Below are 21,619 nucleotides of genomic sequence, written 5' to 3'. Positions count from 1 at the left end.
TGGCAAATGGTAGCCAGTGAACACCTAACTCATTTTACAGGCTAGATGAAACACAGGACAACCAAAAGTGAGGATAAAAAGGGACAGACACAAAACATGCTAATCTTCTTACCTGCACAGTGAAGTTGTAGAACTCCTGGTGTTTGCTCACTTCCATGAATGCCATTGTCAGCCCTTTCTCAATGTGCCGGCTAAAGTTGCAGAACCCAACATCCACGTTCCGAGGCACAAACTGAAGTACTGAAGGCAAAGGGTACACATTATTCCTACAGACAAGTACTTCCATGAGAGAGAAGAAAATGAGCAAGAGAATCCACAGGGCTATCACTTTTTCAAGAAATTCAGGACCTATTCAGTGAAACACTGGGTAAAAATACAGTAGAAATACATTTTATGTTGGTGCAGTAAATTCTCTACTCATTAATATCTGTTGCAGCAGTAATTAAATTACCAAAAGATATGAGTGACAAAATACCCACTGTTTCCTCTTGCATACTGAAAGACCTTCACTGTATACATGTGGCTAATTTCACAGGACTTGAACACTGAGTCAGCCACACTGAAATCCTTAGTACCCAACAGATCAATGAAAATCTTACGTAAAAAAGCAACAAATCTTTGTTTCTTGTAGACTGAAATATAGTATTTAGCTTGTCTCAAAGACCACATATTGGGTCCATTAATACCCATTGGTATCAGTCTAACACTTTCAAAACACTTAATTAGCACACAATCTTTTAACTCCAGATACATACACCTTGAAGTCTTTCACAGGAGAGAAGGAAAGAGCACAGGAAAGAGTGAGCGTAGAGGAATGTGAGCAGGCACACAAACCTTAACTACATGAACATGTGTGGATTTCCTGATGTAGTCTTACTCAAAGAAATGCTATTATTATGTTACAGACCCTAAAAGCAATGTTATACAAGGTTCAAGAACAGAAAATATGTCTACTGTCTATCTATATAACCATGTTAAGCAGTGGAAAAAGACATCACACCTGCACAACTGAAGAAGTGATGTCTTACCATAAAGTTATTAACAGAGCAGAAACAACACATGAAACATAACCGGACAAAAGCACCATGTTTGACATTGATTAACTCTCTGCCTATATACTCAATCCCTGTCACTACCTCATTACACAGTCAACCAACCAGGCAGGTGGTTTTGTTACGCAAATAGTGCCTGAAGAAGATTTTAAATTATACCACTGACTCTCAAAATCTATTACATGGGTAATTTTTTACTTTAGATGATTAGTAGTCATTGACTTCACATAAACTGCTGCCATACAGCAGCCACGGAAAGCTGAATACTATGTGAGCAATGCTGCTCACATTATACATGACCAATCAATCGTCCTGCTTACCATTTCTCCTACATTATGAGAATTCTAAAAAGTAGCATTTAAGGTAAACATAATTTGAAACTTGACTCAAGCATTATAAAGTAGCTGCACTGTGCTTTTATAAGTAAATGTTTCACATAATTTTTTTTTCTCTTCTCACCTTTTGAAGCAAGAAAAAGAACACATCTATTTTGCAACATGCCAAAAAAATTTTCCTGAATAATGAAATTGTGGGGTTAACTGTTTACAATTTATCATCTATCAACCACGGGTCCGGCAAGTATTTTGCTAACAACCAAGAATTAAGATTCACAGCAGTAGAACGCAGGGTTTTGACTCAACCTTACATACTTAATCACAAGTGAAGAAGTATGAATCAATACGAAGCTACATCTCCTCCTCTTCATGTCAGGAAGAACTCACCTGTCTGAACTTGGAATCTGTTATCTGGCACAGTGAAAGAAGGATGCAGTGAGAGGATCATGGGGGCCTCACCACGAAGAAGACTGCTGTTCACAAGCACGTTTATGACAGCTACTGCCGTGTAAACAAAAGGACCTGATGTCACCAAGAAAGCAAATTTGGGGGAAATTTTATAAACCTACAAAAAAGAAAAATAAATTAAAAAAAATCTTCAATGTGAAATTTGGCAACACTTCAGACCTACATAGTCTCATGCATTTCAAAGCCGCATCATCAAGAGGTAGGAAAATGCAATCTTTATTTTTCAAAGAAAAAGCAGAAGCATAAACACTCTGATAGCACTGTGCCTTACAGCCTCTGCTCCAGCACATCAGAGAGGCAACTCCCCTGTGCTAGGAGCACCTACTAGAATCTCTTCAGTGCAACACACCAATCTCAATATTTCTTGATTTATCACATCCCAACACAGTGGCACTCCCCCTCACCTGCATTCCCCTGGAGTACATAAGAGTTCCCATAAAAAACTGCTGTTTACTTACTGAACTGCTTGCATAGCTTCTGCATTTCAGTCACATACTGCATAGCAAATACATCCCACACCATTCACATGTGATATGCAAGAAGGAATATAAACATAACCTGTGTTTTATGGATATAATTTTCACACTCAAGAATGCTTTCTTCTAGAAAATACTTCTATCTACTTATTTCAGCACAGTTACCACAATCACAATTTTCCTCTTCCAATTCATCTCCTGACTTTGAGTCTTCTTAAAAACCCTGAGGAGCGTTAGTCATAGTATAAAAGAAACGAGATTGTAAGTTAAATACAAACCTAGGTGAATGTTTCTATGCAGACACTCTTATTTAGTATCTGTCACCTAAGTAAAAACAAACTGAAGGCTTTTATTTATTTAAACATATTGTAGTGTCTTCTCTCCTTCAGAGAAACTCTCTCCATATCAAGGGCACCCATTTCCCCAGCATTTATTTCTTCCTCTTTGGTTTACTTCCCCAGTTTGCTTTATTTGCCTAAGGCAGTCACACTAAAATATTTTGAGATGTTCAACATGATGGCCTCACAAATAAATAAGTAATCTCAACCAGAGACCCAAAGGTTCTGATATGTGTGCACCTCTTACATGAAAAGATGCTAGCACCTTGCAGCCTTTGTGCTGGTGAAGGGGTATGCTAGATATCCTCAACTTCAGGATCAGCCTTATAGAAAAGCACAGTGCTACTTAAATTTTGACCCACATGTTCCTTTCTTGGTATTTCTGCAACAGTGTAAAGTGATGGCAATTGCTGTTTAAATGAGACAGCAAGCAGCTCTTTCCAGTCCTCTAAAAAACATGCATTTCAAAGACTATCTTTACCAGAAGAAACCACCTCAGTAGCAGAAGGAAATAAAAAAAGAAAATCTATGCTGCTCATTATTCCTTACTTCCTTCTTAGTCCACAAATACATGCAGCATCTAGCTTTTATTTTAAATGGATTTAGACCCATAGAACTCAAATTTGTTTGATATAAATAATATGCACAGCTCTTTTCAGCTCCTCTTATCTGAAATTTTATCCTTTTATCTTAGGATGAAATGATCTCTGCAGCTTCAGTTTGTCAAACAGAAACAGCAGTTATAATGGGTAAGACACACCAAAAGAAAGTTGCCCATTACTTGCAAAGGAGACAACTTAAAAGGCAAGAAAAAGAGGAATTAGAATTACAAATCTCAGTGACAATTTGCTGGTGATTTCTAAAGCAATATATGCTGAGGAAGAGAAGCCCAGTGTAGCCAGCATACACTTATGCACTACGCTTAGGTATTTCAGACAAGAAAGCAAGCTTTGTCATCTTAACAGCTAACACTGTTTCTCTCTTGTGCTTCACTGCAGCAGAAGAGCGACAGCAACTCCAGAAGACTGGAAATTTTAAAAAAAACCTTTTAAGTGTAATTTTGAGGTAGGTAGATTAGAACCACTATAGGTCAAAACAATAGCTATTTCTGCTTGAGATATTGCAGGGTTGGCTAGAGTTAGCTCTCTACAACTTAATTCAGATGACAGAAATGATATAGCCATGCCAGCATGATGCTGTCTACAAGCTAATTCACACAGAAGTTTGCAAAGTTGTCTAGGATAGATGAGCACAGCACATGACTCTTGATTCATTAATGTGAACAGCTCCTCTTGGCATAGCTCTAATGGTTCACAAACCCAGCCATCCATCAAACCCTCTCTTGGAGGTTTCACCTCTACTGCCAGGACAGTTAGATGCTAACAAATTAGCTAGCCGAAACATCACATTTTAGACTGCCACCTATTAAAGTAAACAAGCACAAATTTCTTATATTACACAAGTACAAATTTCTTATCTTATCACTTTGGGCCAGAAAGCCAGAGAAGCACGCAACTGAAGAAGAGTACAAAGGTCTCATTAGGTCATGCAGAGAGAGAATTAGAAAGGCAAAAGCCCAGCTAGAGCTCAATCTGGCCACGGTCGTAAGGGATAACAAAAAATGTTTCTATAAATACATTACCAACAAAAAGAGAGCCAAGGAGAATCTCCATCCTTTACTGGATGCGGGGGGGAACATTGTCACCAAGGATGAGGAGAAGGCTGAGGTACTTAATGCCTTCTTTGCCTCAGTCTTTAATAGCCAAAACAGGTATCCTCAGGGTATTCAGCTCGCTGAGCTGGAAGACAGGGATGGAGAGCAAAATAAACTCCCCATGATCCAGGAGGAAGCAGTTAATGACCTGCTATGCCACCTGGACACTCACAAGTCTACAGGGCCTGATGGTATCCACCCAAGGGTACTGAGGGAGCTGGCGGAGGAGCTTGCCAAGACACTCTCCATCATTTATCACAAGTCCTGGTTAACAGGGGAGGTCCCGGATGACTGGAGGCTTGCCAATGTGACACCCATCTGCAGGAAGGGCCAGAAAGAGGATCCAGGGAACTACAGGCTTGTCAGCCTGACCTCCGTGCCAGGGAAGATTATGGAGAGGTTCATCCTGAGGGCGCTCACAGGGCACGTGCAGGACAACCAAGGGATCAGGCCCAGCCAGCACGGGTTCATGAAAGGCAGGTCCTGCTTGACCAACCTGATCTCCTTCTATGACCAGGTGACCCGCCTAGTGGGTGAGGGAAAGGCTGTTGACGTTGTCTACCTGGACTTCAGTAAAGCCTTCGACACTGTCCCCCACAGTATTCTCCTAGAGAAGCTGGCGACTCGTGGCTTAGACAGGTGCACTCTTTGCTGGGTAAAAAACTGGCTGGATGGCCGAGCCCAGAGAGTTGTGGTGAAAGGAGCGAAATCCAGTTAGCAGCCGGTCACAAGCGGAGTCCCCCAGGGCTCAGTTTTGGGGCCGGTCTTGTTTAATATCTTTATCGATGATCTGGATGAGGGGATCAAGTGCACCCTCAGCAAGTTTGCAGATGACACCAAGTTGGGTGGGAGTGTTGATCTGCTCGAGGGTAGGAAGGCTCTGCAGAGGGATCTGGACAGGCTGGATCGATGGGCCCAGGCCAATTGTGTGAGGTTCAACAAGGCCGAGTGCCGGGTCCTGCACTTCGCTCACAACAACCCCATGCAACGTTATACACTGGAAGAAGAGTGGCTGGAAAGCTCTCCCGCAGAAAAGGACCTGGGGGTGTTGATTGACAGCCGGCTGAATATGAGCCAGCAGTGTGCCCAGGTGGCCAAGAAGGCCAAAGGCATCCTGGCCTGTATCAGAAATAGTGTGGCCAGCAGGAGTAGGGAGGTGATTGTGCCCCTGTACTCAGCGCTGGTGAGGCCGCACCTCAAATACTGTGTTCAGTGTTGGGCCCCTCACTACAAGAAGGGCATTGAGGTGCTGGGCCACGGCCAGAGAAGGGCAACAAAGCTGGTGAGGGGTCTGGAGCACAAGTCTTGTGAGGAGCGTCTGAGGGAACTGGGGTTGTTCAGCCTGGAGAAGAGGAGGCTGAGGGGAGACCTCATCGCTCTCTACAATTACCTGAAAGGGGGTTGCAGAGAGGTGGGTATTGGTCTCTTCTCCCAAGTGACTAGCGAGAGGACTAGAGGAAATGGCCTCAAGTTGCACCAGGGGACGTTCAGGCTGGATATTAGGAAAAATGTCTTTACTGAGAGAGTGGTGAAACACTGGAACAGGCTGCCCAGGGAGGTGGTGCAGTCACCATCACTGCAGGTGTTCAAGTAACATGTGGATGTGGCATTGTGGGACATGGTTTAGTGGGCATGGTGGTGTTGGGTTGATGGTTGGACTTGATGATCTTACAGGTCTTTTCCAACCTTAATGATTCTGTGATAAACAGCAAATCTGGACTCAAGCCCAGCTTCAGATACATAGATACAATCTTGGGTACTTCTGTGATTCTGTGACTCCATGTGCACTTTGGAGCCATTCCCACAGCAAAAGCAGAAACCTTCAGTAGGAGCAGAGAACCCTTACACCACCTCAAGTTAAGCTATCCCTTCTCCAACGTGTGGCACTAGTCCAACTCTGCTGTTTCCAGGACACAACCTATCCTCATTGAAAGCCACCCTCACAAGAGGGGGCACTTCAAGTACAGAAAGTTTTCAGGCCTCTATTTATTGGAGGCTAGAAGAGTATTTGGGGAAAACATCATGGTATGCTTACTCTTTTCCTTATTAACTTCCCGAAGCATTTGCTGTTGATTATTGTCTACTAAAATATTTGATTAGGTGCACCTTTGCTACAATCTAATCCATGCCCACACTCCACTGTATTATGCTGTGTAAACATCTGGCAGAAAGCATAAACAACCAATTGCCTCTCCACCACCTTATTAAGCAACCTGTAACGAGCCTGCAGAGAATGTTTAACTTCCTGAAGATAGGCTACAAAGGCTCACAGGTCTTAAAAATAAAACAAAGCTTCTACTTCTACACACTTTAGAATCTTAAGGCAACAATTTTCTTACCGTTTTTACACACCTAAATGGTACCAGACGGAATTTCAGCAGTAGTGAGTAGCAATGAAGCCAGCACAAGTCCACAAGGTGGCATCTTTGAAAGATGTATTTAACTGCCTGACAATGAACGGATCTCCTTACTTTGAAGACAGAGGTTTACTAATTTTGGATTATAGAAACCAACAGGCTAAAGACAGGCCTCAAAACCCACATTAAATGCAGCAACAAAGTGGCTGAGTTATACATTATACTGTATGACAAAATGAGTCACAGCACAAAGGCGGCTGGCAAAAAGCTTTTTCCTGTTGGCATGAACTTAAATGGCACCAAGGGTCCTGGCAGAGAGTCACTGCCAACACTATTTTATTTCACACCCAGGTGCAACAAAGCTAAGTCAAGGGAACACTGTATAACAGATCTTACCCAAGTGTCATAAGCTTTACATTAGAGAAAGTTGACAAAAATGGCTCTTATTCAAACAATAGGGTCTTATTCTTTTGCAGATGCAATACATTCAGACCAACTAGAAAGAACTTTAAAATTTTAGGTTATTCTCACTTTGCTTGAAGGACTTTTGCTAGGAGAAAATTGACAAAAGTTTTTTTCATTAGGCAGGATTCAAGCCTGCCTTTTTTTTTCTCCACTTCAACAACTCAGAATGTTTGAAATAATAAAGAAGCAGAGACCAAAGTTTCAACTGAAGAAGTTGGAAAAAAATGTTTTAATTCTCCTTTCAGTGTTAAACTTGGTTTGTACTTAAGGTCAGCAGCAGTTATATCCATCGTTGCCATGGATTTTATTTTTAAAGCATACATTACTACCAAGTTAAATTTAACAAGACTGTCTCCTGATTTACTATGCATTACATCACAGCAAGGGAACAACATCTGTGAGCTGTAATAGGAGACACAGGAAAAAAGCAGCTCAAGAAGTGCCCTGCTTTACCATAACTTGCAAATGTACACATGGTTCCTGGGTATTCTCAACTAACAAAAGTCAGGTCTGTTTGATTAATTAAATTTAGCAATATAGACTAATTCTGTTTAAAATTTTGCATTACATGACCATTAAACATGCCGCTACTATAGACAGCTCTTTATTTAAAATAACAGTTTTGTTAGTATTTCACCATTAGAGGTGAAGACATTTGCTAGTGAGTATTTTTAGTGCAATACCCATACCCCAAGGCATCACAAAGAGAACACACATGATAGCAGCATTCTGGAATAAAATAGGCACAACTGATTCCACAGAGATGCTTTCTCCTTTTGATAAAAAAGAATTTGCAAAGGATGAAGATGGACTAACTGCATTATTTAAAAAAATCAGTTGCTTCTGAGCAGCCTTAGGGCCAAAATATCCTATTAAGAGCTTTACAAGGCAATAGTGGGCATGAAAGGAACGAATTTAAAGGGCAAAAATATAAAGCAGCAAGATATGAAATGTTGGCTCCCATCAACCTTCAAATATTTAGCAATAGATTCTGTCTTACTACTGTTACTATTAAAAGGGTAAGTGCTTCCATACTATTGAGGCGTATAAGGTCATTGAAAATTAGTGTAGTTCTATCATCATGAACTTTTGACTTCTACTTGACTACGCCAGCTTGCAGAATCTGAAGGTATAATTCACAAACCAGTAGAAAAATCTCTTATTTACAAAAAACCTGAAAAGCTTATGTGCAGGTATTGCTAAAAGGACCTAAACTAACTGTAATTTATAGTGGCAGCTCACTGTGCTTGAAGTTTGGTAGAAATTTGTAACACTCCTGTCTTGACTGAGTAGTAGAGAGGTATATTCTCAAACATCAGGAGTTGTTTAATTACTGAGTGCAGCGATTATAGCAGGAGCTGTCAAAACACTGTTTCCCCACAAAGATCAGCAAGCAGAAGGTAGAGGCACCAAGGAATTCTGTGCATGGAGAAACTCAAGTTATGTTCAAAATTCAAACTGCTACTTGAGTAAACTTCATAATGAAAACGAGATGATAGACTCAGAAAAGTAAGATAATGTGGTGCTGGGCTATCACAACTGGATGGACACAGACATGAAAAATTGCAAGTGCAGCTGAACCTACACCAGTAATTCCATTAGAAACATTTCATTTTGTCCAACGTGTTGAAGTATCTGATTATACAACAAAGGTACTCCCAAACTACCTCTACAGTCTTTTCTTCTCAGACAGAGGGTTTGAGACAGAGGGAGGAAATAGAGCCTTTAAACCTCATCTCAACCAGACACTCACTTTGAGGTTAGGAAACAACACTGAAATATTGTTCAGAGATGATTCCTTGAACATCAAAGCAGAGGAAGCTTTCAAAAAAAAACCCCAAGAACCCAATCAAGAGCACAGCAATTCCTAAGCCTGTGAGTGGAGGAAGGACAGGAATCACACCTATTTGAAGGCTTAAAAATAACATCTTACCATTGCATACCCTTTTTTTTTTCCCCTGCCTTTTTCATGTGTCAAATCCTGCATTTGGGATTCCACCACTTCCTCTGCAAGTGTTGATGGCCTCACTTACAACATAACATAGCACAAGGCTGTGCAGAAGGTTTTATTTTGTTTAAGGTGCTAAGTATATAATCAGCTAGCAGAAGAAACAAAACTTTTTAACAGGTATTTTGAAGGGTAAAAGCTTTTCAGTTCAGTTTCAATTCACCAGCCAAAGGATTTGAGCAGTAGAGGCTGGGCACTGCTTGCTCACCTCTGGCAAAAATCAAGAAAGGAAGGTCTGTCCTAGAAAATGATGACAATCTAAAAGTAAAAAAGCTGATGTCATATTCACATTAAAAAACAACAAAACCCAAACACGATTAACATTTAAGTTAAAATAAACCTCTCTCTGATATAGTACCACATGGGTTGCTTTTAAATCACCGTTTTAGCCTGTGAACTAAAACCACTGTTGTATTATATTGATCAAAAAGTACTTGTACACACTTCATACCACTTACCTCTAGCTCTACTGATCGCCTGAACTGAACTCTGAGCACTTCTCTGATGGACTCACTGACATTTTGTAGAACAGCTCTTCGGGCCAGCACTGGAAATTAATGTCAGTAAATATATTTTAGCTTCATCTCTTGGGCTTTGCTTCATATTTGCATTTTCAATTGTGCAATGCATGAAAAAGCAGGCAATGAGATCAATTGCATCAAACGGATAAGATGATGAACAAGGAAACAGGTAAAGGTGGAATTGTACCCTAAAAAGTGACTGTACATACAGTTTAAGGAGCTCCAGGTTTATTTTCTCTCTCGTTTTGTTTTTCAGTATCTAATGTCTTTAGCATTCTAGTAAAAAATTCTTCTGAAGAGCCACTGAGGCATTCAAATTGGATCTGAAAGTCACAGCACAGTCTGGCCTGCGCACAATGAGCCTGCTGTCATAACACGGTTAAAGTTTTGTAGGCAATGCACGGTATGCAGATGAGGTCAGAAAAAAGCCACAGAAAACATGCATCTACTTTTCTCTTAAATAAAAAGTAAACAAACTTGACATTGATTACTGAAAGGGATATCCACCAAGTAAGAAACTGCTTTAAAAACCCCACAGCCCTATGGATGTCATGTCTGTTACAGTCACACTTCAGACTGTGACTATGGTCAAGGAAACAACTGAGAAGTGTTGTGTTGTCATCCTGCATTTACTTTCCATCAGTAACTTGCCTACAAAACTACTTAAATTACAGGTTAAAAAAAATCTTCCTCATCACCAGTGTAGCCAGCTTAGCTTCATATCTGGAGGATGAGATTATGCTCATTCTGCTTTACATGTTACAAATAAATCTTAAGGGCAAAATGTGTTGCTTACCACAGAACATGCAGCACTTCTGCAGCTGCCCTGGATTAGTTCACTGGTACTGTTTTGTTAACAAGCTAGGAAGAGGTAGGAAAACACCAAAAAAGCAAACACAGATGCTGAGACAATTGATTTTGAAACACACTAATGTCACTTTTTCCTGGTTACAAACACACCAAAACCAGTTGAAGTATGGGAGGGGGGAAAATATAAACATCAGCTAGTACAGTAAAATGATAAAAAATGGTAACAAAACCCAAACGTTTTTTAAACCAACTCTCCTCTTTCATATTACAACATTACCTCATGTGCCGGTTTTTAACAAACAGCAGCAACAACTGAAAGGTGAAACTTACTCAGTCAGAACATTCAATAGTTTGGCAGAACAGTACCATGAGAGTAACATTCATTTACAACCACTGAAATGATAAAGCAGCCTCTAATTCAGGGTACTTGTATACATGCATCAGCGATTTTAGAACAGGATTTCATTCACTGTGCAGTGTAATCTATGTGTAACTCACTATCACGATGGACTTTGTTCAAGTGAATTCTATTATTTTCAAGAGTAAATGATAAATCAATGCTTTTACAGCTGTTTGTCTAAATTTACACCGTATTTCCTTGAAAGGGTCACTTAGCTAATTCGATACCATTACAGTGCCTTCTGAAAAACAAAATAAAAACGTTAGGAATATCTTACCTGCAGTGACTAAGTAAGCATCAGGAACCGTGATGTCGCAGACGTAGGGTTGCCTGGTAGTGGTCACAGCAGAAGTTATGTCTACAGCTTCAGATGGAGTAGTGGTCGCCAGAGGTGTGGAGAAGAATGTCCCTAGGCTGCCTGCAGCAGTTGTGCCGCGACTGCCCATGTCACTGGTGGCAGCGGTCATGGGGACAGTGGTAGAGGCAGCCGATGCATTAGTACCAGCAGTTACACTGCTTCCTGCTAGAACTTCATATCCAGTGGGAGGGCTAGAAGTGAGAGGAAATTGCGTGGGAGCAAACATGGTCACAGACAGAGATGCTGTAGGAGAGGGCATCACACTGCTGGTGTCGGCACGTGATGTCAGGTTGCCAGGGTCTGCGGGAGGAAGGCCTGTGTGGGCACTGCTCTCGCTGTGAGATGTTAAAAGCAGCGTGGGGTTAACTGTAGCACCAATATCCTCATCAGAAGCCAAAGCAGTTGAGAGCAGAGATGAAGGTACATTTAAGACAGGAGTTACCAGAAAGGTAGTAAACAAAGAGATCAGATTTGTTTCATTGAGCAAGATGCTGCTGGTAACAGACAGGGTGTCAGAAGTAGGCAGCACCAGGGTAGGAACCACAAAGTGAGAGGCGGAGAGTGAAGGCTCCAACTGAGAGGTAGCTCCTGTAACAACTGAGGTAAACACAACTTCAGAGCCCGCTGGCAATACTGAGGGTGCTTCCAGAAACACAGACGGCTCCAAGTGAAAATCCAATGATGGTGTTATTTCATGAACATGCGCATCTGGAACGGAGGATGCACTTGAATAAAAGTATGATGTTTGGCCAAGAGGGACCTGAGAAACCTCAGCATCAGTGGCAGAGCTGACAGTAGTAGCTAACTCCCAGCTGGAAACATCCTCAGAAAGTATTGATATCCCAGTCAACAAGGTCTGAGGTAAGAGTGTTGATAAACCACTTCTCATGACAGAGTAAGAATTTAGCATGGCCGATGACAAGTAGCTAGGTTCAATAAGAAATGGTGTTGATAAAAGACTGGATGGAAAATCCAAACTATTTAAAGATGGTTCTTCCCTTGTAGATGTCTTGTCAAGCAAAACCACAGATTCTGATGGCATTAATTCTGGCAACTGCAGCAAAGTCGTATGACTGACTGCTATTGATGCTACCGGTTCACTCGGGATGAAGGTAGAGTCAAACAGAATGGTGGTGGCATCAGGAAGTTCTACATGAGTGCTTGGTGTCAACAAAACTGTTTCCAGAACAGGCAGGGAAAATTGGGCAGAGATGTTCAGTGATGTTCCTCCAGGGAGCTTATGGTAAGAAGGAGAAATTGTTATAAGTGTTCTGTTGTTAAGGACAGTGTCCATAGTACTTAATAAAAACATACTTGAATCGGGCATTTCTGAGAATCTTGAAGAAAATGAAACAACTGGTCTTGATGGAAAAGAAGTATCAAAAATCTCTGGTGTAGGCTCCTCTAATTCATACCCATCAGTAATTATAGTTGTAAATGGAGTTATGCCTTGTACTTCAGAGGCTTTGATGGACAAAGTTTCAACATAATCACCTGAGCCCACATCATGCTCTGGGGAAAAGCCTGATTCTGGCAGAAGTGAAACTGAGTCACAATACAGACAAGAACTGTATGATCCCATGAAAGGCACTGGACTCGTGAGCTCACTAGCAAGCTCTGATTGACTTGGTATTTCTGAACCAGCAGGCAAATTTGGTGTTTTACTGGAGAATTCATGTGTAAACAGGCTGGCATTAAGAACCATATTAGAGTCTGTGGCAGATGAGTGAAGCAGGAAAGATGCAAGTGGAAGACTGACAGGAAACAAAGCAGGCTCAGCACTGGCTGCTGAAGCCGGCATGGCCCAGGGAATGCTTGGAGTGGGGTAGGTCCTTAGAGTTTCTGCTGCCCTGCTACTCGCATAGGCGTAAATGTCACCATACGGGTCTGCGCTCTGTGCTGTGGCATCTGGAGTCACATGGCTGTCTTTGTCCAGCAACTTGAGATGAAGAGGTGACCCTTCTGCAGTAGCCCCAAAAGGCAGAGCTGTTAAACTTGCATTTATGTTTTCCTGCACTGCAACTCCCGCCTCTGAAGGAATGGAAGTGAAATAAATAGCTGTATTTGCAGGGTACAATGGCAAGTCTCTGCTTGCAGTTAGCATTTCACTATCTAGTAAAAAAGGCTTCAATTCTGTAAGAGTGTTACTGTGTTCAGGGACAGCACTGAACAGAGTCTTTTGCTGTGCTGTTTTTGAGATATCATATGGTGAAAAAAGGACAGATAATGAAGGTGTTAGTAACACAGTTTCTAACATTTCTCTTGGTGGCTCTGCTGCATTAACTGAGTGATGATCTGTTAAAACTGCAAAAGACTTCAGTGGAGGAGTCCACTGTGCCTTTGGAAAAGAGCTAATAAATTCATCGTCACTTAAGAATGCCTCATTGCTTGTTACGGAGACATCTACCAACGGTGTACGTCTCCCTTCTGAAATCCTGACCATTTCTTCTTGGTTAAATAAAGTCACATCAAAGGGAGTGGTAACTGATGATAAAACCGTTTGAAGGAAATTACGTTCTTGGGACCCCAAAGTACTTTTTGCTAAGGCCATTTGTGTCCTGCTGCCTGATATGCTTTGGTGTACCTTTGAGTCCATTGAGAAAAAAGAAAAATTTTGCTGCTCCAAGGATCTCTCATCTAAATAAAGAGGGAGAGAAAAAAAACAAAAACCAAAAAACACCAGATTAGCACAAGTAGCAAGATCGCAATGAGCAAACCTCACATACAGTATTTCTGGAAACAACTGCCCAGAATTCAAGGGCTAAGACAAAACATCTCAGTCCGTGAAAAACCTCCATAAGCAAATCGGCACAAATAGCAATATTCCCAGTGAAACTCCATTCCCTGGAAATGAGCAGGACAACACATGCTCCTCGCACTCTGCACCTACACTCTCTCTACAGCAGCACTCCAGCGAGTTCCACAGAAGCATAGAAAGTGGCTCCCTCTTAGCTATGCAAGGCTACAGTGTATGGCAGCTAAGGGTCTCACAAAGTAAACAAACCAAAAAGGGTAACAAGAAACAATGCAGGGAAAAGTTTTTCCTAACTTTAGGTCGTCTGCTTTCATTTAGTATCACTTCCATTTCCTCCAGTTTTGTTATTTCTTAATATTAAGCTCACTAGCAGATCTGTTCTGTTTCAAGGACCAGATCCTCCCTCTCATATCAGAAGTGAGTGACACTTGAGAGAGGAAGAGGGGTTCCCTTTAGATAAGGCAAATGTGGACCTGATATCAAATACAAGTATGTGCTAAGTAACATGTCCAGTAGTTATGCCTACATTGTCAGCCATTCATTTAACTTCTGGCCTTTTAGCAGTCAGTGACAAATTGCTTCATTACACAATTGCCATCTTTATTCACAACCTGCTGCAGGAGTACTCTGTTTATGGGCCACCTGTAATAAAAATTTCTCTGCTCCAGTTTGCAGAATTCAAGTAGTAATAGCTGGGTTCAAACGCAAAAGGAGAAAAAGCTAGGAATTCACCAGATATTTTAATAAAATACTTGCAAAAAATCACATATTAATGTCATTTGCATAACTTGACTAAAATTCCTCCTCTCTCACAAAAGTGTTCTTGGGTTACAGAGAAGATCTGTATATAAGCTTTTCCAACCACGGATGCATTTCGCAGAGAAAAGGTTGATTATTGCTTGAGTACTTTTCTGAAATGTCAAGACTGGATTAATAGCTCTCAGAGCTGAATATTAAAGGAGATCACACAAAATTGCCGCAGGATATTTTTCAAGGATACACACAAAGGTTTCATCCTTAAATTATCTATCGCACCCAATCATCCTGTTTGCATATGGGAATGTCCACCCAGTGCTGCTGGAACCTACTGACATTAAAAAGGCTGGGGGGGGGCAGGAATCCCATCCAGTTAAACCACCAGGGATCAGTTTAATATAAAAACGAGCACACACAGTATAAAGTGCCAGATGGTGATACAGTACATTGCTCAACTGTAACTGCATTTGTAACCCTTTAGAGGATGCCTTGAACTCAGTAACCCATGGTAGATCTGGCAGGAATAGCTCACCTCTCTCTTACACCCTGTTACCAGTCTAACAACACTTTCCAAAGGTGATAAACTGCTGTAATCATCCCATCCTCCCTGGTCTGTTTGCTAAACTTCTTGACACAACTTTTCAAGCGCTGACATACTGACTTGATAAATTTTGAAGCTGCTGATCTGTAAAGCAAAATTACAAGAATTAATGCATAGAGCTAATACCACTGTACCACTAATCACACCTAATCAAGTAAGACTGCTGTGATTATACACTTTATTTTACAGATCCTATGCACGATGTTTTGCAGCATAGCAGATGCTATTCTCTCAGGTAGTCCCAATCCATTTTTTCCTCCTGAAACTCACTGTAGGCAATGCCAGCTTTAGGATGCATAGTTGTGGTGTGATGATAGAATATACTGCCTTACAATACTCTCAGTGCAAAAAAAAAAAAAGGAAAGAAAAGAAAAAACAGGTACACTCTTGTAAAAGTTATGTAAGACAAATACAAAAGTCCATCCTTGACTTATTCCATGGAGACCAGCTGTTTGACCACAGCACAGTGCAGCAACCATGGAATAACAGCTTTCGCAAGCAGTTAACATGGGCAACAGAAAAAGCAGTTTCTAGCAAACACAGAACCAAAACACGGACCCTGAGCCAGCCCCATTTGCTGACCAAAATCTGTTCGATGTTTTCTACTCACAAAAAGTCCCCCTAGCCTCACTCCTTCCTTTGACTTAGGCTTCCAGCCTTTATTTTTTCTCTTTGTGACATTTTGAGTAAGCAGGGAGTTACTAAAGGAAAAGACTTGCAAGACCATGAAACAAACACCGCCAAAATGAATCACTTCTCTCCCTATATGCATGCACAATTCCTTTTAGCCAGCCCTGTAAAATCCTGTCCACCTTAGTCACACTTTGGACATCTAGCACTTGCTTACAGTGAATTCCAAATTGCAGGCAAACATGCTAACAGATAAAGCTGTTCTTATTCCGTATGGCTTCATGTTGTAAATCGCTGTGGCAGTAACACAAGCCAGCTGTGTTGCTTCAACACAGTAAGCACGGTCAACACAGAATTGCTACACATGACAGTTAATATGACCGTCAAAGGTGAATACATACTAATTAGTAACTATGTTTTTGATCCCGTATCTCCACAAATTTTTGACCTAAAGCTAGAGGTGATTCCACAAAACAGCTTCACTGCCTATACATGCCTATGCTATGTATCATCTTCTTCCTTCATAGAGAGCTCCCTTTATCTTTGTTCAATTTGATAGGGGAGCTGTCACAAGGCAAGATCCTGCTGGAAGTGACTATGTCACAGAAAGATGTTCCAAAGGGCTACTTGCACCACCATAAGCTGTCCAATAGACATGCATAAGAGGCAAGATTGCCCTTAAACTCATTCTGACTTTAGAATTAGTTTTTTCTTGACAGTCTGCTAATATTTTTTCCTTTAAAGACATAAAGTAATAGTAAATAACAATTTTATCATACCACTGTGCCTCTTGAAGAATCTTGCCACTGACACCAGGAAGGAAAGAACACAACTTCTGGTAAAGTTGTTTAATTTTTTTAAGGAAAATACACCATGTCTTGAGAAAGTTACAAGCTATAAGGCAGGGTAAGAGCATTGTTACTTGAGGTAAGTGGAGTGGGAAAAATTCACTTGTGCATATAGGATTTTGAAACAACAACTCACCGGCAAGTTCGCAAGCCAATGTTCCACACTGTTTGCTTTGCTTACCATTTTAGAAGCAGGGAGCGTTAGTGACATGCCATTAATAATACAAATTACTGTTTTCTGTCATCTCCAGAAGAACAGCATACTACTTGAATACTGCTTGTCAGAACTGTGTGCGCCTCTCATGGAAAGCAGATGAGACGCGTGGCAGATGTGCCCGGGAGCAGCCAGACAGCCCACAAAGAGGAAGGAAAAGGAAAAAAGGGAAGGAGGTGAAGGCACACCACTGCATGACAATCATGTCCTCATCAGCGCAGAGCAGCCGATCTGGCTATACCATGGGACAAAGAAAGCAGACAGATTGCACATGTTCCGGTGTATTCTCAATGCCATGACTGCACAAAGCTATTGATGAATATCAATGCTGACTTGTTTGTTTGCACAGCTGTTGTTGTTGGGTGACAGTTTCACCATCCAGCAACAGTAATGCCGTTGAGCTAGGCAACGGTGACAGGATGACAATCAGACAAGCCAAACTCCACCAAGCTGGTAACATTATGAAAAAGAATTAGATAGCTTAGGAAGCAAAGCTGTGATCCCGAGTTACAGCAAAGGGGAAGAAAGGAGAGCACTTGTGGCAGGGACCATGGGAGGCACAGATGGCACCAGTACAATGCCTCAGCTCAGACAATGACGGGAGGAGTGACAGCATAGGAAACGTGCTGATGGGCTTGGGGTAATGAACTCTCTGGCTGCTTCTGCTGCCCCTGAAAATAGCTTAGAGCCTGAACAAAACTTACAAGTAGTGAAACCTGTCACTGAACACAACAACCCCTTCAACTGCCACATCCATATTTACAGAAGCACGGCCATGCACTGTTAACATTGGCACAGACTTGTGTGAATTCAGGAAGGGCCATAACACCAGCACAGCCCTTTCCAATGACTACAGCAAAGGACTGCTGCAATCTATAGACTTCTTTGATGACAAAAATATACTGTACCAGCTTGCCAGAAAACTATGTGTGTTCATAAACCAGGAACTAGACTAGTCATTTTTCCAGAAAGCAATTAGAGGGATGTAGTTTTCATCCTTCCTGTAGCTGCAGCGCTGAAAAGCAATGTCTGTTCTATACTCTATAATAAAGTAAAAAAGGTTGATTTTTCAAATATATATTCGTAATAATATATGTATATATTAATATTTTCATATTTCATTTATTTATAATAAATATACTTTCATGTATTTTTAAATGCAGAATCCAAGATGTAATCTCACCTCTGTCACTGATCTCTCATGTGACTTCAAAAAAGCTGCATCACTTTTCTGCACTCTGCCTTTAAAATGTGGCAATTGTACACTATCATGACTATCAATATCTACTAAAATATAGGTAATTTCCTACGTTATGAAGATGTTAAATTATAGATGATAGGTACAGGCATGACAACAACGAATATGACAGAGAAGTCTTTACTCATGATTAAATTAAACCTTGAGAACAGGACTAGTATTTTTTGCTCTATTATTTTTGAAAAACTAAGTAATGGCTAATAACATTTGCAAACATCAGAAAGTGCCAGCAGACTAGCAGCAAACCAGTTCAAAACACACATCATTTAAAAAAATTATCTTCTGTATACTAACACAATGATCTACAAAATTAAATTTTAGTACCTTTATTTTTTAGGTAAGGAGAAATATTGCTCTTTTATTGCTGCCCATTGTTTCAAACAGAGGCATTTCAGGTAGAGAGGCAACCAATGCTACATACGTTCCAAATATTATGGGAAAATTCCTATTAACTAACTAGATAACAGTTCCCAAATTATTAAAATTAAAGCTATGAACTCAGTAAGAATATTCACCACCTGAGATGGCCCCTAACTATGGGGTAGAGTAGCACATCACATTTAAGGGAAGTTTTAACAACATTTTTGCTATTCACCACTATTTAACATTTTCTTTGAGAAACAGTAAGAGATTGAAATAACTGAACACAGCATAGGACGAGACCACCCAAGGGTAGAGAGAATGATAGATGCAAATGTATCTGAAAAAAAATCATAAGTCTTCCTTATATGACTTAACACTTAATAACTTTCTAATTTAATAGCATTTAGTTCAGCTTCCGTCAAAAAGAGCTTGTATGCATTCGGTCATTGCAGAAAATTTACACAGTTCTCCTGTGTAAGCCTCTAAGTTTCTTAGGTGTCTGTCTTGTAGGAAAATACCAGTCACAGAAGCATGTGCAACTAAAAAGCTGTCTGCTTTCTTCTTTGGGAGGCATTAAGCATGATTGAACAGTGACAGTAATCACCCCTGCACACAAAAGTCAGGGAGAGGAGGGGATGGGAACCTGCACCATTCATCCCTTCCTGAGCTCCAGCTCCTCTGTGGGGCTCTGGGAGGCTTTTGGAAGGTTCAGTTCCCAGAGCACATGCTGCATCCGTGCCCAACACTCCCTCAGGACAGCACACTCTTAGGCTGTGCAAGGGACACAGATCATCTGGAGTCTTAACAACCATTTCTTAAAGACGTTAATTTTCTTATTGTAAAAGATCAAGAATATCTCTCATCATTTACTGCACGCACTTATGAATTTTAACTAATTAAGCTGCTTGTACCATCTGAAAGGCTAAAAGAGAGAGAAAGTAAAGAATTTTAAAAATTTATGCTAAGTCTCAGCACTCTTTTGCACTGTAGCTGAAGACAAAGTTTCATAATAAATAGAAGAAGTTGTATTAAGAGAAAAATAATAGTGTTAATAGGAAGCAGGCAAAGTAAGTGCCTATGTACACACACGCTCACTTTTGCACACTTCAGGTTTCAATACATAGCCAAGAAAGAAGGGGAACATCTTGAAGTCATTCTTCATCCATGTGCAAACAGATGTGGCTCAGCTGCTGCCCAGGTGCAAGTATACAAGAAACTCCCCCTCCTGCACAGCAAATAAGCACAAGCTTCCATCTCTGCATGAGGAGAAAAGATGCACCAAAGCACCACTGGAAGGGGCAAAAGATAAGCCATTGCTTGCTTGCCAGAGTTAATGACTTTGTAAGGAAAGACGACAGTCTAACTGCACTTCACACCTGAGTCAAAAAATACATCACGACACTCCTCATCAAGTATTGCATTTGAAACCAATACCAATGAACCTATAATACCAGGCAGTAGCAATTACATTTTCTTCCTTATCCAACATTAAAAAACCCTCAAAACTTCCTTTAGGACACTTTTACTGGTAACCACCATGTTAAAGAGCTGTAGGCAGTCTGGGATCCCAACTTCCACTGCACAGCTGAAGGAACACCTTATCAGAAAACTTTCAATCTATGTTCAGATGCAGGAATCTTCCTAACATATCAACTGCTGAGGCAGAACAGGATCATGTAGTAGTTTACAGTAAATAGTAGATTAAAAGAAAAAAACACAGCTTCTCGTTATCTAATACCACTGTAACACATACTGGTTCGCACGAAAGAGAGGAAACACTTTGCAACCCCAGTGAAGCTTTTTGTAACACAAAAGATAACAGCACATGACCAGACCAGACAGTAAGGGCAGGAGAGCAAACGGATGGGGAGAGAGAGAACAACCCCACTACCACAGAATCACAGAATCTCTAAGGTTGGAAAAGACCTGTAAGATCATCAAGTCCAACCATCAACTAACACCACCATGCCCATTAAACCATGTCCCACAATACCCACTCCATGAACACAAGCACTGTGAGATCTACCTCCCAGACAGTATTATTACCTTTAAAAAAAACACAATTTGGCTAAAAAGTGCGGAAAAAACCCCCAAACTTGTGAACAAAACCCATGCACAAAGCAGTTTGTCATGCCTACCCACAACCTGCAAACCCAAACAATACAGAAATCCTCCTCACTCATCGAACTGCATAAAGCTGTTATAGCACCAAGATGTCTCAAGCTGACAGTCACTCTCTAAAATTCTCTGAACAGAGATACCTGAATGCAGAGGTGAGAAAGCAAATTAGCCACAACAATTCACACCATTTCAAACATCTCAGGGGAAAGAAAGGTAGATGTTTCCCATCTATGGCCACGATACGTTCCTACAGACCATCACCCACAGTTGAGGAAAGCAATGGCTTTGTGCAGAGCTCGGTGCTCTAATGTGAACAGCTGGCTGGCCATGCACACACACACACAGAAAACTGCAAATCAAATCATAGTTCAAAGTGTAGCTTTTGCTGGGAGCATTCTCACTTTTTTGGCATTTAGTTGTACGTGACACCATATGTTAGGGATAAAGTACACATAAACTAGAATTGGCTTTACAAATGTTCATTCTAAGAAAAACTTTCATCAGATTTGCTCATCATGATAACCAGGTCACATTTTTAAAAAGAAAAAGCTTTCTTCCCCCTCCCCCCTTGTTTTGTTTTTTTTTAATTGCTCTCTGCACAGCAACTTGATTTTTAGTCTCTAAAGAGCCAGTGTCAGTTTTCATCCAGCCAAATGACTACTGAGAAGCTTTCTGTTTATGCTCAACACTGCAGCATCCTCCAAAATGCAAATCCTGGAAGCTTTTGAAAAGACCAATTAAATTTACATTAGCCTCTCTTTTGTGCAGATG

General features: G+C 40.9%; 1 protein-coding gene across 1 annotated transcript in view; it reads right to left on the bottom strand.

Moving 5' to 3' along the window:
• The window catches only part of KIAA1549 (KIAA1549 ortholog), a 147,283-nt gene that overhangs the window by 65,862 nt on the left and 59,802 nt on the right, over window positions 1-21,619 (bottom strand). The window contains exons 2-5 of the mRNA XM_059816902.1: window positions 11,222-13,939; window positions 9,672-9,760; window positions 1,775-1,952; window positions 113-240 (exon numbers count right to left, since the gene is read on the bottom strand). Coding sequence (XP_059672885.1) covers window positions 113-240; window positions 1,775-1,952; window positions 9,672-9,760; window positions 11,222-13,939 — 3,113 coding nt within the window. The remainder of the gene's footprint in view (window positions 1-112; window positions 241-1,774; window positions 1,953-9,671; window positions 9,761-11,221; window positions 13,940-21,619) is intronic.

This window comes from Gavia stellata, chromosome 4, assembly GCF_030936135.1.
Source record: "Gavia stellata isolate bGavSte3 chromosome 4, bGavSte3.hap2, whole genome shotgun sequence".
In the NCBI taxonomy this organism is placed as follows: Eukaryota; Metazoa; Chordata; class Aves; order Gaviiformes; family Gaviidae; genus Gavia; species Gavia stellata.
Note: the sequence above shows the minus strand (reverse complement) of the source record. Positions and strands in the feature narration are given on the sequence as shown.